Source organism: Notolabrus celidotus, chromosome 19 (genome assembly GCF_009762535.1).
Source record: "Notolabrus celidotus isolate fNotCel1 chromosome 19, fNotCel1.pri, whole genome shotgun sequence".
In the NCBI taxonomy this organism is placed as follows: Eukaryota; Metazoa; Chordata; class Actinopteri; order Labriformes; family Labridae; genus Notolabrus; species Notolabrus celidotus.
Genome location: NC_048290.1, coordinates 18,412,270 through 18,431,515, shown reverse-complemented (window position 1 = coordinate 18,431,515; position 19,246 = coordinate 18,412,270). Strand labels below are relative to the sequence as shown.

The following is a 19,246-nucleotide window of genomic DNA, read 5'->3' as shown; positions in this document are numbered from 1 at the left end:
AGAGAGAGAGAGCAGCAGCTTACATGACGATGAGGTTGGCGGTGCTCGAGTGTTCCTTCAGCAGCTCGTTGAGTCTGATCTGACGGTTCGTCTGCAGACAAACAAAGAGAAGATTTAAAGACTTATTAAAACAATCGGAAGTCAGATTACATGATTAAATATAACACACACATGCACGCACGCACGCACGCACGCACGCACGCACGCATGCTCAGACTGTGTACAGAGGCAGATACTGTGATCTGCAAAGGCTCAGAGAGGAATCTGACCCCTGGGCGCTGCAGAGGCTGTGAGGATGTGTTTGAGGATGTGATTAAATAAAGTTGACCTGCTTCACACCTGAGAGGTCAAACACATCAACATGAACCAGCGTACAGTGAGTAACCATGATCGTGTGACCTCTGACCTTGGCGCGGTACAGCTCCAGCTCGTTGTCGGTGATCCTCCAGGGCTCGCTGTTCTTCAGGCTCTCGGCTGCCTCCTGCTCCATGTCGTCCTCCTTCAGCCGATACGGCTCAATCAACTCCTCAAAGGCCGCCACACTGAAGAGAAGAAGAAGAAACAGGTTAATATCAGCTGATAATCCTCTGATCGAGACTTTTAGGTTTGAAAACATGAACCAGACATGATCCTGGTTATTACACAAGTCTAAATTTGTGATTTCTCTTGTATCAGTCATGAGGATCACAGATCCGTCATAACACGTTTTCTTATAAAACATCTCAGATTTCGATTTCACTGTTTAATAACTAGCTTTACTTCCTCACAGGAGCGGAGGATAAGATTACACTTTATTGACCTTCAGAAGGAAATTTAATTGTTGGAGCAACATCAGGCTCAAATAAGCAAAATTGCAAAAATTGCAAAAATAAAATAAAAATAAGAAATATAAAATAAATTTGAAGTCTATAGAAGATAATTTCCTGTTAGAGTAAAAATAAATGATGCAGGATAGTTTTAAACATGTAACACAGTCAGTGAGAGCTGCTGACCTCTCTGCACCTGGAGGAACTGTGACTACAGTTTAACAAAGACCTCTACCTTAACTTCCTCATATTTGATCCATTTATTTATGATATTTTAAACGTATTGAGTTTAAAAATGTGCACATTTGTTGTAAGCTAAGGGGAAATATGAGCCCAGTTTATTAAATAAACAGTCTATCTCATCCTCCAGGTATAAATAATCTGCTGTAAATCCAGATGTGAGATCAGTCAGGTCAAACAGCCTCAGTGAGGACGTCAACATCAATCAGATGATTAGAAACCTCTGTGCAGATAATCTGAACCTTCTGTTCGCAGGTCACACTGGATCAGAGTAAATCTGAAATATTCTCTATAATCCCTCATCACGACTGTAGCAGACCAGAGCTGAAGGGGTTAAAGTCCCACTGACCGGATAATAATAACTACAAGGTTTACTGTTTGTGACTTCTTTACTGTTAAATGAATGTGTGAGATGATCAGGTGTTAATCTGTGAGTAGGTTAAAGGAGGACAGACCTTTATGAGTGATGACCTTTGAATTAAAGTCAGGGATTAACATGACCACATGTAGAAATATGAAGTCTTAAAGTCACAAACTCATCTTTTTAATGTCATCATATCAATATGTGTTTAATTTATGTTTCAAAATCAATAATTACTCAAACAAAGCAGACTGAAGGGTTCTCTCAGTGTGATGTTTTTACACTCACACACCACTAGAGGGCAGCAGTGGATCATTTCTGCTCTGGCCTCATTGTTCAGTGATTTATTTAAGCATGTTGGAGACAAATGTGTAGCTTTAAATATTCAATATCTTAAAGGATAATCTATCCTTCAAAAAAAAAGCCTAAGTTTTATCATTGCTTCTTTTGTTAAATATGTTTTCACATCAGTGATTCAGGTTCAGGTGAAACATGGACCTGCTGAGACTGTTCTTACTGCAGTGAAGCTGGATTAAAGTTTTAAAACAAACCTGTGTTTTAAAGATGTTCTAACAATGACGTTAAGATAATTGAAGGGGGAAAGAGTCAAACATTAATTTGCATAATCAGGGGTGTGGCTGATTTGACTGACAGCCGAGCGCCTTGCTGCTGTTTGCATGTTTCTGTGTGGACCCAAAGTTAGGCTGAGTCAGCATTTCTTCAAAACGTCTCTGCAGAAACACACAGGTGACGTCAGAGAGAGTGTGTCTTTGTTCTAAAGTCTATAGAGGACGAAGAGTCTTCACAAAGCTTTAACTGGACCTCTCTCTGCACTTTACATTGGTATGTTTGCACAGGTGAGGGGCACACCTCACTTTATTTATGAATAAACAAAAGAGTATTAAAGTGTGTCTTCTACACCAAGTTTTACGGTAATTCACCAGCTTCAACATTACTTTGACACACTGTTATTGCATGCTTTATGTCTCCTCTCAGTACTGGTTTACAGTTGGTCTTGCGTGTGAAGCGAAGCCGGCATGTTGAATAAAAAGATCAGATCTGTGAAATGTGTCGGTATGAAACCTTCTCTCTCTGAAGCACACTGAAGAGGACTTACTGCTCCTTCTTGGGCTTGGTGTTGATGTCTCCCAGCACGGTGATGTCTGAGAAGTCTATCCTGAACTTGCTCAGCAGGGTGGCCATCCTGCAGAGAGAGAGAGCAAACACACGGCATCAGGATACAAACAGGACCATCGCTGTAAGACATTTAGCAGTGAAGGAGCTGCGGGGTGAGATAACCGCTCTGAGTCACAGCGGAGGCCCGGCTCTGCTGCTTTAAATAGATCTGTTTGAACACGGAGGCGCTGGGAGGGTGGAGGCAGGTATGATGGGCTTTACTGGGAGCTCAGAGGCATTCTGTGTGTGACGCTCATTTCCTTTAGAGCCAACTTCAAACAAACGGAGAGTCCAAGAGCTTTCTACGTCCCTCACTCTGAGTGTTTGTGTTGTTTCTGTTGCACGGTCACATTCCTTCGCTGAAACGTGAAAACGCGATACGAAGAAATCTGAGGGAGCTCTGAGGTGTGCTTCAATGTGTTTCCACGACATTAAGGAAGAACATTCAGGACATTTGTATGCTCTTATTGAGAGGGAGGGGAAAGACGTGTTGCACCTGGAGTCCAACAAGCCACTGCTGCAAAGAGGGTTACAGCTTCTGTACATGGGGGGGCATGTAGGAGACTTAAGGCTAAACCGCAGCCCTGACTTTGTGCTACTGTTAAACATGGTCTACATCTTTGAAGGTCTAAACCTTTAAGTAAGGGATAATATATGGTTAGCAGGTTGTTATGGGAAAAAGAATCCCGACAGGGTGAGACAAGAACCTGACGGGAACTTTGAACCCTGCTGCTATCATCGTTACACCAGTAAGAAAGCCAGGTTATAATAGACTTTAAGAGTGTCTGCAGTTTTTCCTCCTGCAGCAGGTCAACAGGCTGAAACATCTGCAACATAATCCTTGAAGATGATGGAGATAGATGAAGAGTTTCTAAACCAGACTGCATTGATAAAACAATAATTTTAGCTCCCAGGACACAACTTCAGTGTTTTCAGCAGCTGTTGCTTTTTTTAGCTTGTTTTGGGACATAGTTAAGTTTTTAATGGTTCCTTCTTATTTTACACAATATTTATACAACACCATACAAATAACAAACAGGGGAGGAAGCTGTGGACTGACAGATCTTTTGATTTTAAAGGTTCAACTATTGTTGTTACGAATGTGCTCAGGTGTGTGTGTGTAGAGAGGGATGTAACAGCTGTCGGTGGTTAAAATCATCTTCCTCTGTGACATAAAGTTCCTCCTCGTTTTGTGTTTCTAAATTAAACTGTGTTTTAATTAATCACCTGATGCTGGTGTGTTGATACCTGTCGTCTCCTAAACTGATTTAATGCTCGAAGGCTCCTGATCTAACATCTTCTTCTGGACCTGGAGGTGCTTCATGGTGCTGTAATCTCATACCATGGATTAATGTTGGACTGGTGTTGTGTTCAGGGACTGTTGTGTTTGTTGTATTCTGTGGGATGTGTTTTACTTGTTATTATCTGTTTTATGCTGGGTCCCCTACCAGAAGCTTCTGTAAGCTCATCTGGGGCACCATGCGTCCTTGTTTTCCTGCAGCTGATCAGTTTGATCGGCATATGTCTCTTTACATATGATATAAAATCAATACAAAATAAACAAACATCAGATTTAGAAACCTGATGCTGCAGCAGCTCTCTGCACATCTACTGGTAAAAACACTGCAGACTGGATCTGCACCCGTCTACAAAGGATCCCCCGTGGGTCAGGGACCTGTCGAGATGGACGGTTTGTAGTTTTGCAGCAAACAAACAAAGGAGGACTGAGAGCAGACCGAGCCGTGAGCTCAAAGATAAAAGCCTCGCTGCTAGCTCCACGCTAATTTTATCCAACAAAAGGAGGTGGGAGGCAGCTGGAGGGGACAATAAGAGACTGTGACAGAGACGTGGGGTGAGAGTGTGTGTGTGTGTGTGTGTGTGTGTGTGTGTGTGTGTGTGTGTGTGTGTGTGTGTGTGTGTGTGCGTAGGTTTATACAGATATGAAGCAGGTAGATTTCTCAGGGGTTCAGTCCAGGTGATTGTGTTTAGCCGCGTTTATTTATTCAGCGGTGTCGTTCTGTTGAATTCTGAGTGACAGTTATTCAAACTTAAACACATTTTAATCAAATATTTATGGGATGTTATCATCGCGCCTGTGTTAAATACTTGATTCTGATTGGTCAAAACCAGAGTCATCCTGATCCCACGTCATATCAAATCAATCCAGTAAAGGGGAATAGAATGGAATGCTGTCGGTTGATCAAAGCCAAATAGAACAGTTATTAGTTCTAAACAGCAAAAGTGACACCAGGAACGACCTGATCACACTTCTTATCAGATCACTCCGCAGAAAGTAGTCCGGCACATTCCCCCTCTACCTGTTGACCCTGTGGTAAAAACCTTAGTGTGGTTTCAGGCTGGTCTTGGTCGTGGGGAAATAATGACAGTTAGTGGGCACAGATGTGAGAGCAGCCTGAGGAGCTACTGGACACTAAACATCCCAGAGTCCCTTCTTCGGAAAACAGATCATAAACTTGTTTTGCTTCTTTTTTTTATCCCTGTAAGTTTGAACTTTAGATGGAGCAGTACCTGAAAAACTAAAAGGGCCGGAAATCTTAAAATTTCCTTTAGTGTGAACAGATAAACTGAACGTCTGAAGACTAAATTGGAAAGACAGTGAATGATTGAGTTATACTTAAAAAGATCTGCAACACTTTCAGCCTGAGCACTAACATTTTGACTAAGACTAATTTAAGTTAAATCAGTGATTCCATGCAGAGTCATGTCCAATGATCTCAGTCACACTGTGTCCTAACGAGCACGACAACAACTAAACGTCTCTTTGAAGAGACAAACTTTACATCTGAAGTCTAACAGAGTCGATTTATTTAGGTTATAAAATCAGATTTAGATTTCCTGATCTGAGTTTTTTTTATCTCACTCTGCATGTTGTCATGTCAAAGTACTGTACAAACAGTCTTTATGGTTTCTCAGAGATGTTGATGATGACGTGATGAACATGAGACAGATTCCTCCAGCTGTCATGTGAACAAACACGTGTGTGCAAACAGAGAACATGCAGCATGTGTTCCTGCAGGCGAGCTGAGAGTCAGCAGAAGAAGAGCAGAGAGGAGCACAGATCTCTGAAGTCAGCTCCACCTCACCGTCACCGTCACACATCACAGACCACTGATCAGAGATCAGAGTCACGTGACGCTCTCTGAGGATCAGCATGAGTCGGAATGATAAGACATGTCAGATCATACGAGTGTGCGGGACTTACGCTCTACGGTCATGATCAATCCTGTTGATCTTTCCTCCGATGAAGACACGGATCTTGCAGTCCTTCCACCTCTTCTTGTTGGTCAGCAGGTACGGGATCAGCAGGGTCAGACCTGGACGGAGACGAGAGAGAGAGAAAGGCGCTCAGAGCTGGAACAGCTGATGGAGGATAAAACAGGTGTCTGCATCCATTTCCTCCAAAGCAGGAGCGCTCAGTTTGAGATTTAGTTTGAGACTTTTTGGATCGAAGCAGGAAGGGGATGATCTGCAGACTTTAGCACCCTTCATACAGATTCCCTGACCGGCCAGAAGGAGTCTCTGCTGCAGCAAAAACCCTGACCCCTCTCCATCCACCAACACTTGAGAGGACCAGGGTTCATGCAGCTCTTAAGGGAGAGACTCCAGCATGTTTGAATCATAATTATTCTTCACATTTGATGTGTGCAAAATAATGGAACAAATAATCGTGTGACAATCCGACTTCATTACTTCTCTAACAATGATGGAAAGCTCTAAAGGCTCATGTTGGCTGCATTACACAGTCTGTCCAGCAGGTGCAGAGGTTCTGATCTATTAGCTGATATTTACTGGTCTTGTTTCATACATCACTAGATCACCGGTTCACCTGCACGTCCTCCTCACAGCTGAGTCTCTGTAATAAACTATGAAAGCATCGTATCTGTGTTGAGGTTTATAAACGCAGTGAAAAAGGACGATTAGAGTGATGAAGGATGAAGGACGAGTCAGTAAAACTGATAACGTGCATCAGTCAGCAGCTGCTAATGACGCGGAGCGAGCAGTTTACTGTAAGTAGGTCAATGAGGAGGATTAAAAGGTTCAGAGGGAGCAGGAGTTCACACGGCGAGGAGCAGATACGGGAACACGATGCACAGATCGGATCTGAGGGGACGGGTCACAGCAGAGGAGACAAAGACGCTCTGAGGTTCAGGATCGTTTCTCTGCTTCACGTGGGGTCAGTGTGGAAACTGAGCGTCTCTTTTTAACCCCTTAAGTCTCAAAGATGCACAATATTAGTTTTTATTTCTATTAATGAGACGTCACTGTGATTTATTTAGTGGCTGTGTTGACGCTTGATTCTGATTGGTCAGTTCAGGAGGGCAGACGCTGCTTTGAAGGAAACAGCCTGACAAAGCTCAGACTGTTGTAAGTGCGAGACTTTTCTGTTAGTGGGAGAAATAAATTCAGTCAATAAAAATATTTCTGATGCAATGTTTTTTTCGAAAAAAAAAGAAGACATTTAACAAGCGCGTAATGTCCAACAAGCTTTTCGATCCTGGCCCGCCTGCCGGGGTTTCTATCTGCTGGATCAGCCGACACGCTGCTCATCCTCCTCAGTGATGATCTTAAAGCTGAACACAATCAAAAGACGTTTTTTATTTAGACACGAACATAAAAAGAACCGTTAATATCTGTAAAGTGATTAAAGACGTCTCACTATGGGAAAATCACCTCCAGGCCTCAGTTTGATTCAGAGAAGTGTGTGTGTATGTGTGTGTGTGTGTGTGTGTGTGTGTGTGTGTAGAGGCTGACATGATGATGGGGATCTGAGGCGTCACATGTGACAGCGTGTTGGTAGCATGAGTCACGCCTGTGGCCTGGTTCACATGTTGACGCCCCGCTGAGCTGACAGACTCCATAAAGAGTGAGTCACACACACATACGGAGTCTGTCAGCCTCAGTGTGTGCTCAGAGCGCTCCACCTCTGCTCTGTCACTTCATAAACAATGACATTATTAATACAGGGAGAGTCACTTTGATAGATCGTCTCTGTCGGCTCCTCTGATCGCTGACGGACTCAGATTAAAGCAGCCGAAGATGAACTGAACATTCATCTCTGACTTAAATGATAAAGAACACGTGATGATGATGATGATGATGATGATGATGAGGATGATGAGTGTTGTCTAAAAACTCAACCGTATGAAAATGAAACAAGAATCCTCCATCCAGTGCCGACAGTACTTTTTTATAACTCATATTTCTCTCATCAGGTGCATACCTGTGTCCATCAGGGACGGGTATTAAGAACTAGCACTGTGCTAGTAACCAATGACTATTAGTCCTCATTACCTGTCTGTGTTAAATACTTGATTCTGATTGGTCAAAACTCTTGAGAGGCAAAAGGAACCTAACCCTAACAGAATGGAACACATCAAAGGAGAATAGAATGGAATGGAACTAGGGATGTAAATTTCAAGTATTTTCCGTGATCGATCTTTGGAAATGTTAACGATCAATTATCGATTAATCATTAAAAAAAAAAAACGTTTTCCATGTCAAAAACAATGCCAAATTTCCCTTAACGACACAATGTATATAACTGACAGTGTTGAAAAGCTACGGATCGTATTGAAGTGTTCAAAACGTTAAACATGCTGGATATCAATGTGTGGAGCAGGCTCATAATCTCTGCAGACATACAGTTATAATATTGAAGGCTCAAACTCCAACAAAGGAACTGAACAGAAACATATTTCAGATTCACAGTGTCCAGTTTTCTGTCTACTCGTTCTTATTGAGAAAAATAAGCATGTGTACGTAGTCAGGTGTCAGCCGGGAGCGTAACCGGGTCATAATCAGTCCAGTGGCGGAGGAAAAAAAGCGCCTGGAGACCTGTCACTCAGCCACAGCCCCCAGCTGAGATCCTCCGCTGTGAGCAACACCTTTAGTCAGCTGATTCTGAAACATGCTTTAAACTTAAAACACCTCCTTGATAGCTGAACGAAATATGAGACCACATGATGTTTGTTCAATGTGATATAAAATCGAAACAAAAAAATGTGTTTGAGTAAGATCTTATGGATACTCGATTAATTGTTGATATCCCTAAATGGAACACATCGAAGGAGAACGTTCTGATTGATGAAACAACCGCTGTGATTAATTCTAGACAGAAAAAACCTGATTACACGTCATATTAAAATCACTCCACATTAAGTAGACTGTCTCTTCCCCCCCCTGCCTGTTGACACTGTGGTAAAAACATTGTTGCACTCACTATTGTCCTGCATGCTAAAGAAGCCTGCAGAGCTTGAGGTTTCCATTCAGTCCGATCTTTTAGATTTCAGCTAACTCAGATGATGTTTTATGTGCTTGGTAATAAGACAGGATCTATGTCTCAGTCTCAGACTCACCTCCATCATCAAACAGCCACCAGACGTCCACCGTGCCCTTCCCCTGCTTCTTCTGGAACTGCTGGCTGGCCTCCATCAGCCTCTGATCAGACACGTTCAGGGGGACGGTCGGGCTCTTCTTGTCTGCAGGGATCAGACACACACACACATCTCATTTAGACGGTAACTTGGAGCTGTGATAACGGTCGTCTGCTGGTCTGAGAGGAGAGCTCAGGATGGACAGAAACCAAAACAGACAAACTGCAGATTATCCATCAGATCTTAAAAATATCAAACAGAAAACACAAGCCGTCAAACTTCAGAGATCTGTTTCCTCTGTTCATTTATTGGTTCTTTTCAAATGTGGGTTTTTTAATATTTTAGATGAGAGCAGAATTACCGTTTAAAAACTGAAGAAAGAGAAGGTTTGAAGGTTCAAAAACTAGTATGAAATGTTATTAGCCAAGACTTAACTTCATTTGATGGCTTTGTAAGATTTGGATTAAAGAGTTCCTTTGTGTGACTTTTCCTTCGTCACGCTGATTATTTAACAGTTTCAGAGTTTCACACTTGTCTCTCTCTGACTTGTGAAGTGATCTAAAGATTAATGTGTGTTTGTTTTATTTTTTTTGTTTGAGATGATAAAGTTGTTTAATTTCATCCTTTGCAGCCTCTTCTCTCAGAGCCATGTTTCCTCACTATCTCTGCTCTGAAACTGAAAGAATGAAAAACACAAATCCTGAAGGCATCAGCTCATAACCTGTTCGTTCTCCCTTTTTATTACAGTCCAAGCATTCAAACATTCTGAATCTTTTATAACCTCCTCTGACGTTCATCACATCCTCCAGCATGTCTGCTTCTTTTAGGAAAAGTGTTATTCTTTAGTCTGTTTTAAAATACTTCTTCATGATTTAAAAATGACTCACAGTTCTGATTTTCAGGCAGATCCATGGTTAAGATTTTTAACTCGACCTGCAGAGTCTAATCGTTGCTTCATTTGAATTGTATGCCGCTAGTCTAATGATTGATGATTGATGATTTTTGTGTCTGCTTGTGTCTTCCTTAACATTTCCTTATTGCTGCTTTCTGATTGTCTTGCTCCGTGTTTTTATGTCCATGGACACTTTCTCAAAGACTGTCATGTCATCTCCTTATGTAGTTTTTAGTCATTTTTAATCTTACGGTGCTATTTGTACTTTTCTTCTCTTTTCTTCTTTTGTTTTTTTGTTTGTGTTTTTCTCCTCTCCCTTTTTTATTTTCATTTAATTTTTTTGTTTAATCTTGATCTTTCTAGGGAGCCTTTTTAACATCTGGCAAGGGACTACGGATGTAAACTAACCTTTTGGCTAATTCTGGCATATTTACAAAAATGTTAATTAATGGTCCTTTTAAATGAAAAATAAAATGATAAATCATGTTTCTGGCTGATTTCAGGGTTGAATCTGGTGAATATTCATTATTCAGACCTTCTGATATTAAATAAAGTTTACCATCTAAGGACTGGACTCTGTTTTGGACACCGTCATTAGACGGAACAGAGTGTCTGATCTCATGAAATGAGGAAGTTGATTTATATAGAAACAGCTGATACATCCCTCTCTTTCATCCTTCTCTGATGGACAACACGTCATACCCCCTGCAGGAGACCATAACAACACTGGGAAGCTCGTTCAGTGACAGACTTCTTCACCCGCGGTGTCTCATGGAGAGATACCACAGGTCCAATCTATTTATCAACGTGCAATAATTACTTCATCCTTTTCTTCTTACATGTGCAATACTTTTTTTTCTACCCATGTTCTCTGTTCTGTACATTGTTTTTAACCTATGTTACTAGTCTGTGTACATTTTTCACCCTGGTTTTGTAAATATTTGTAAATGTACTTATTTAATTGTGTGTTTATGTTCGTAAGATATGCTTATTTTACTTCTTTAATTTTAATTGCTAATAACTTTTTAATAATTACTATTCTATAGGCTCTTGTTTACTTTATACTGTTTTGAACTCTTCTTTGCTGCTGTAACACTTTTAATTTGTGGGATGAATAAAGGACTATCTTATCTTAAAGACTAAAGCAGCGATTTTACAATAAAGAACGTGGGAGTTGTTGGTCTACCTCTGACTCCATCAGTGAGATTGTTTAATGTTAATGTGTGCTAGATTAAAAGTTTAATGAATCCGAGCTTATTGTTTATATAAAACATTAAACTGACGGATGGAGGGAGAGGTAGATCAGCAGCTCCTGTGCTAAGTGACGGAAAACTAGTACAACAACCTGAGAGAGCCTGTCAAGGACAAAAACAAGAACTGTTAGTGGACTCGCTCTGATCCATCAAGGAGGATGTTGCAGACGTTACAGCCTGTTCACCTGCTGCAGGAGGAAGAGATCACCTCAAGCTAAAATTTGAGACTTACTGACCATTCAGAAGTTAAAATGTGAAATATTAGCATTCCCTTTTAAGGAGGAGGTCAGTAAGAGAGATGGTTACTGTAAGGTATCTGTGGAGCAGGGATGTTAAACTGTTAATGAGGTTTAGTGAATTAAAAAAAGGGTTTCATCTTTTAGAAGTTGCATCATCAGCTTTTTGTTTAACTCAGATTTTCAGATTTTTATTTCGGATTTGTTTGATTGTCTGTAAATGAACAGGGGAAACATCATCAGTCCTGCTGGCTGACACACAGGGAGAGAAGCTGTGAGAGGAGAGTCGGCTGAAACATGAAAACACCAGAGAGACGTTTTCATCCTGGAAAAAAGAAGCTGCAAACAAAGTGTCACCGCAGAGAGACGAGAAGCAGAAAGAGAGAGAACCCAGACACTTTGGAGGAAAGTCTGCACACACTCACACAACATTAGAGAGTCCAGGCTCGGGTTAAAGGCACAATGACAGAGAGAGAGAAAGAGAGGGAGAGAGAGAGAGGGAGAGAGAGAAAGAGACTAAAGGTTATTCTCCAAAGCCGGAAACACGAAGCAGACGCTGAGCGGAGACAGCAGGGAGCAGGACGGAGTGTTAATACAACAGGAATTCAAAATATACGTCAAAGATCAGGTGACAGAAAGATGGAGAGAGAGAAAGAGAGAGAGAGAGGGAGGGAAGAGAGGAGCAAAGAAAAGAGAAGCAGAGGAAGGCTTTAAGGCAACTCAATAAAACGGATCTCCTGCCTTTTTTCAACAGGGGCTGAGTGGTAGCTTTGCCGTCATCGTCGTCATCTGAGAAACGTGAGAAAGAGGAGAGAGGAGAATCATGGATGAGGTTCAGGGTGATCTGAGGAGGGTTCAGGGTCTAAGGGTCTCAGGGTCTCAAGTCAGACTCATCATCAAGAACTGACCTCTACATCTATCACCTTAAAGCTCCTGAGGGACAATCAGCAGAAAGAACAACAGGCACAGGTTGGCCACAGGGGGCGCCAGAAACAACACTGGCTGAGAGTCACTGACAGGAGCTTTAAAGAGGTTTCAGGTGTTTCTGTTAGAGGTCAATCAGGTAGACTAACTCAAGGTAGATCTGATGTGATTACACAGGAAGAGTTAGAACACACGTCATCCACACTGTTCTCACAGTGACAGGACACACACACACACACACTCACACACTCACACACTCACACTGTGGCCTGAGACATCTGTGGACAAACAAACTGGGCGCAGTGGGAACACTGGGGTCATGTGTCACTGGGGCGACTTCCTGTCAGAGCAGCGCGTGTGTGAGCCTGTGTGTGTGAGCCTGTGTGTGTGAGCCTGTGTGTGTGTGTGTGTGTGTGTGTGTGTGTGTGTGTGTGTGTGTGTGTGTGTGTGTGTGTGTGTGTGTGTGTGTGTATGTGTATGTGTGTATAGAATAAAGGGAACTATTGATGGATTAGCTCTGACCTGAGAGCTGAGGTGTTACAGACTTCCTCTGTTGGACCTGAAACGCTCTGAGCAGAGTGTTAAATGTTTCTGATGAAACTGAAACACTGAGGCTGAGTGTTTCTGTTTTTTTAAAGGAACTATACAAGATTTTTTTAGCTCATCCGAGAAGTAAAAAGTGATAAAACAGACTAAACAAATCCTCCAATCTTCACCTTTAGTAACACTTAGTATCATCTCTCTTGTAAATACAAAAACTACACTTTCTTTAACAGCATGTCTGATTCAGACAGCTGAGATGAACCAATCAGAAGCTGAGCACAGCATTAGTCATCTATGATTACCCAGCTAACATTAGCAGCTGTTGAATCTACCAGATAAAGTAGTACCCCTTTTCTTACGGCCCGTTCAGTGTGTGATGTTAACGCTCTGTGACGTCTCCCCTTAAGTGTGAGCGTTCCACAGCTGTGACGCCATCAGAGGAAGTAACATAGGTGTGTGTGTGAATATCTGAGTGTGTGTGTGTGAAGCTGCACTGATTACCTCTCGTGGTACCTTTAACGCAGGGTGAAATCACACACTGGGACACCAATATAAGTCTGATGCAGGATCAATATGAACGTTCAGACGCCCTCTGACACAAAGTACATCTAGAGGTTGGATCATCTACACACACAGCTGACTGAGGAAGCATCACTCAGGTCCAGTGTGTCATCATGTTGATAAAATAAGTTGCTGGTTTAAATGGACATCTATTCACAGAGTTACGGTACAGTACTAATACTTGAATCATGACCTAATGAAATGCTGCTGCTTTTTTCAACATTTAATAACTCCATGTTTGGAAATGAAAGCTCTTTTTTTTGCAAACATGAATTATTCCTTCAATTTTTAACTTCAAAATAATATTTTTGCTGAATTTGTTTTCTCAAATCCTGCTCAGAGAACAATCACGATTATGATCGTTTTAAATTCAGATTCATTTTAAAAATACTTGTTTTTGAGGCAATTAATGAAAAGTTGAAGTTTAAAAATATAAAGAATAAAATAAAAATAAAATATTGTCAGAAATCAGATAAATATTGACATTTCTATTTGGCCAATGAGGGGAAATGCTCATGTCAGACATAAACCTTTAATAGCTTGAACACTGACATTTATCTATGTGACTTCATGATCCTTTGTCTATATCTGTACTACAATGGAAAGACTTCTTGTCGCATGTGTTGCTGTAAATACACAGGGATATAAAACATGATGAATGCAGAGATGTTTTTAAAGCATCATTCAGATTTGTTCTGCAGAGTTGTTCTTAAGAATAAAGATCGGATGTTATTGTAACTGCAGAGATGTTCACAGTGAGTCTGACTTTTCTGTATAGCCGGGGCTGATATTTCATAACAATCATATTAAATATAAGAATCTAATATTATTATAAGTGCAGAAGCATCCAGAGGGAGTGTGTCTGACCTTTCTGAATAGCTGGGCTGTTCTGCAGGCTGGTGGCCTTCGAGGAGGGTTTGGATGAATCAGCGTCAGAGTCTTTGCTGGTGTCTATGGACACGATCACATCCTTCATCCCCGAGGACTTCTCCTGAGAGGACAGCAGCTCGTCTGGGAGGAAGAGGGGGAGGAAGAGGGGGAGGAAGAGAGGGAGGAGGGGGTGAGAAAAATATAAAGAAAACAGGACACAGGAAATGAGGCATGACCGCAGAGTTTAGCTGAAACACAAACACACAGGACTGAAGGGTCGCTTCTGAGGAAGAAGGGTTTTACTTTGTTTAAGTTCTGGGAATCAAGAGATACAGATCAGAACGATTGCAACGTTCTCCAATGAGAAGCACCGCATGTATACTGCTGTTTAGTCCTCACCATAACTTATTACTCATTTAAGGATAAATCATCATCTGCAGTTCCTATAGTGTCCACTAGAGTGTGTCTCCTGCAGTGAGTCAGTCTCTATACAGCCCCATGTTAACATGTTAAAGCAGAATAGAATGGAATGGAACAGATCAAAGCAGAATAGAATGGAATGGAACAGATCAAAGCAGAATAGAAAGGAAAGCTTCCGATGTATCAAAGCCAAATAACAGCAGTGATTAATTGTGGACAGTAAAAGAGACACCAGGGACGACCATATACATGTCAAACTAATCTGAAAGAAGGAGTCGGTCACATGTTCCCTCTGCCTGTTGACGCTGTGGTAAAAACTGAATATATACTTGAATATATATACAACTCACCTGTTTACAGCAGGTTAAGGGTTAAAGGGCGGTAGAGTTAGGGACGTGGCCTCTAGTTTCTAGGTTTTTAGGAGTTTGTACATGTGACAAATTAGCTTAACTTTGTGTGTATGAGTATATGTGTACCTGTGCCTGTGTGCCTGTGTGTGTGTGTGTGTGTGTGTGTGTGTGTGTGTGTGTGTGTGTGTGTGTGTGTGTTACCTTGTCCCTGGATATGAGACACATCTAGTCCCTCCTTAAGTCTCAGGACGACGGCACCAAACTGGTAGTCGAAGGCATCGCTGAGAGAAAAAAACAGGTTCAGATCAGCAGAAAGAACGAGGCGTGTTCACTGCGACTAACACACACAGACACACACATGTAACCTGTGTGTGAGTCCTGCAGGTTTAGTGTGTGTGAACACTGCAGATGAAATCAAAGGGCACATAGCTCGGCGTATTAACTGATTTTAATATTTGGAGCTGAACCATCTCTGACCTCCAGCTCGAAACTTTAATCCTCACAACCAGGAACTCTTTCAGATTAAAGGCTCCACACACACAATCACATGACCCACTGAGAGACCAGCAGGGACCCACACACACACACATGCACACACACACACTCACTCGCTGTGTGAAATACTTTCAGCTCTAAAGCCGAACACGTCTTACTCCTTCTGTGGGCGCAAACAGCTCAGCATATGGAGACTGTGAGTGTGTAGGTATGGCTGTTACACACACACATGCAAGCACACACACACACACACACACACACACACACACACACACACACACACACACACACACACACACACACACACACACACACACACACACACACACACTATCACTATCACCCCCACACACGCAAGGTGTAAGAGGAAAATATACATCCACCCACGAGAGGAAAGTGAGCGAACAAGCACACGGATACTTTGGTGTGATGGTAAAAATATACAACCCAGCTGAGATTCTCCAGGATGAGAGAGGGAGGAGAGGGAGGGAAAGAAGAGAAAGAAGATGGAGGAGCAGAAAACAGTTGAGGGAGGTAGAAGGCACAGACGCAGATTAAGAAGTAGGAGACAAAGAGAGGGATGAGATAAAGATGAAGAAGAGACAGAAGGAGTTAGGGAATGAGATCAAGGAGGAGATGAAGAAGTATTAAAAGGAGACAGACAAAAGACAAATCAGGAGATGAGGAAGAACGAAATGAAGTGAGGAGGAGGGAGATGAGGAAGAGGGGGATGGTGAAGGAGACTTTAAGGAAGGATAAGAGGAGGAGATGAGGAAGCTGTGTCCATCTCATGGCTGCATCCTTTAGAGACTTTTCATCACAGCGGTGCATCCTTCATTACCCGACGTATCCCAAGATGCATTGCAGGTCATTTCAAACAGGACGGCAGACTCTTAAAGGCGAGGATTATCTCTTTTCTACTGACACGAACGTTAGGAAAGGAAAGAAGCCTGAAAACTACAGAGCAGCGCTTAGAGCCAAAAGAGCTGGATCAGCTGGTGACGCAAACACAAAATCCTCCGTGGACCAGACCGTCTCATTTCATCACGGCCTGAACAGAGAGCAAAGACTACGAAGCTTCCTTCTAGGACGAAGTCCCTGAATGTGGATGAAGCTGCAGACGAATATCAAGAAGAAGAGGAAGACAAAAATGGAGAAGAGAAACACAAACATGTAGACGAGATTCAGGAGTGTGTGTTTGCTTCTGAAGTCGTCTGCTGTGTGTCTCACTGCTCCGCTCTCCGTCACAGCCATTACACCGCTTACTTATCTCACTGAAGAACCTAACAAAGACGAAGATGCAGAGAGAAGAGACCAGGAAGTAGAAGAGGACGACGGAGAGAAAGGTTTTCCTAAACAACACGTGTGTAAATAAGTCACAGAGAGGTCTACACTGAGACGCTGCTCTGAGGTCAGTCATGGATTTATGACAGGGTTCATTATTCAGACAGTAAGCTGAGTCCACACAGGTGAGATGGGTTTACATTTGAACACCTTCTCCCTGCTGACACATGACTCCCTGTTCTGCTCCATGATTGGTCGGTGAAGTAAAGCAGGGTGAGGGGGCCTCTTGTAGCCCCGGGGTCTCTAACAGGTCTATCCGGCCCTGTGTGTCTGGCAGAGTTTGACATATTAGAAGTCTTAAAACAGCTGTCCCCATGCTGCATACGTCTCTTCATCGACCTTAGACTTTTTAAAAACACACATTATAAGAATATTTGTCGTCTCTGGTCCTCTTGTTACCTCCAGTTTCTACGTCACTTTTAAACCGCTGAATCCTGCGTTCAGGCGCCTGCAGGGACTGAATGTTTGTCCTCCCATGCCCTCCAGCTCGCCGTCTGACAGCGTTTCTATGAAAAGATCGTCCTCATCTAGTATTCATGCTCACAGCGTCTGCAGGAGCTGCTGCACCGACACAGAATCAGTGTGTGCACTGAGATATACTTGTTTTTATATGTGACAGATTTAGTTAATTTAATGATTGTGTGTTGTTTAAATAATGATTTTAATAATGCAGTCCAGGGCTAAAAATAAATTACAAACACACAGTGTGTGCACAAATCTGACTCCAGGATGATTAGACTCTTAATGATGAATTAAACACTCAGAGCATGAATATATTCTGTCAGAGCTGCACAATCTGAGTGAGAGAATATTAGGGGATTAAAGAAAAGTCATTACTAAGAATTTTTATAATCTGGTTATAGCTTCAGTCATTTTTAAATGCACTTTCTGCTTCTGGAATAGGACGATCTGCTGTGTCTGGACCCATTCATGGAAATAAAATTGTCCTTTTTAATTTATTTGCTTTATTTTTTTTTTTATTTGATTTTTTTCTGTAAAGCGACTTTGAGTACCACGAAAAGCGCTATTCAAATCCTATCAATAATTTTTCATTATTATTATTATCTATTATTATAATTATAACTATGATTGGTATTATTAAAAGCATCACTCTGATTACCTCGGCTTGTGATGTTCAGAAAACTGTGAAACAATCCTCCTTTTTTTAAGTATTATTTTCTGTTTGAAATCTTTTCTGAAATATAAAAATACTGTTTATCTGAAACCATCTGACTCTGTCTCACAGCGTTATAATATTTATCTAACAGCTCCCATTATCCTGCTGCAGAGCTGCACTGACATTTCTATCTCCACCACAAAAATCTGATGTCTCGACCTCTTCCTGTTGTATTTACAGAAAAGAGGAAACTGACTCTGATGTTCAGTTTGAGCTGGTTTAGCGTGTTCCTCAGGTAAAGCTGTACTCACTGGATCATGCTGATGTAGGTCTCCACGTTCATCATGTCTCCATCCCTCCAGTCGTTCTTGAAGCCGAGGACCAAAGTGTTCGGCTTCAGACGGCCCAGACCGGCAGCCTGCAGGAGAGAGGACTCAAGTCAAACTCAAAATAAAGGAGCTCCAATCGTTCTAAAGCACGAAGGGTTTCAAAGTTTTGAAAGTTTTGACGGCTTCATGTCGACACATCTCAGGATGCCCTGCAGCTTCATCCTCCCTCTGCTGCGTTTCTCCTCCTTTTTACTCTGACTTTAAAAAAATATCTACGTTTCATCCTCCTCTCGAACAGTTTGAGGACTTTTTAGTTTTGTTGCTTCAAGTTTTAAAAAAACGTTTGGAGGAAAAGTCTGCAGTCCTTCAGCAACACAATCCTCGTCACGTGACGGATGTGGTGCTAAAAGAACAACAGACTCTGCAGCTGCAGAGACTCAGAACATCTGTAACATCTGCAGGAGTTTTTCCACTCGGTAGACAGACCTGATGGATTAAAGAGGAGGCTGGAACAACAGAAGTTTCCTCTCAGACTAAATCATGATTAGTTCATCTAACGGAGTAAAATCAGCTCCTTCAGCAGACGTAAAGTAGTCCCTGAGAAACAAGCTCCTCCTGTTTCACTTTAAAATAAACTTTTTATTCCTGAGCTGTTTCTGATTATCGTGTCCTCAGGAGGCAGACGTCTGTTTGGGATCATTCTTTGGATTTATGAGAATATAAAACCAGGACATAATGCCGTTGTTGTGTTTTAATAAGCACCCTCTCCTCTGACTCTGTGCTCAGGGAACATTATTTATGTGTTTCTGTGGAGCTTAATGAGAGTGTGTGTGAGATACTGAGCTCTAAATATGACCCGACTGTAACGTGGAGTTGTTTCAGTTTGTTGGCCGGACGTCAGAAATTTTACAACCTTTCACTGGACGAACAAAAT

General features: G+C 41.9%; 1 protein-coding gene across 1 annotated transcript in view; it reads right to left on the bottom strand.

Moving 5' to 3' along the window:
- slc12a2 (solute carrier family 12 member 2) overlaps positions 1-19,246 on the bottom strand; it is a 78,125-nt gene that overhangs the window by 5,170 nt on the left and 53,709 nt on the right. Inside the window, exons 18-26 of the mRNA XM_034709961.1 lie at positions 18,295-18,401; positions 15,229-15,308; positions 14,255-14,398; positions 12,101-12,148; positions 8,961-9,083; positions 5,807-5,918; positions 2,525-2,611; positions 407-542; positions 24-91 (exon numbers count right to left, since the gene is read on the bottom strand). Coding sequence (XP_034565852.1) covers positions 24-91; positions 407-542; positions 2,525-2,611; positions 5,807-5,918; positions 8,961-9,083; positions 12,101-12,148; positions 14,255-14,398; positions 15,229-15,308; positions 18,295-18,401 — 905 coding nt within the window. The remainder of the gene's footprint in view (positions 1-23; positions 92-406; positions 543-2,524; positions 2,612-5,806; positions 5,919-8,960; positions 9,084-12,100; positions 12,149-14,254; positions 14,399-15,228; positions 15,309-18,294; positions 18,402-19,246) is intronic.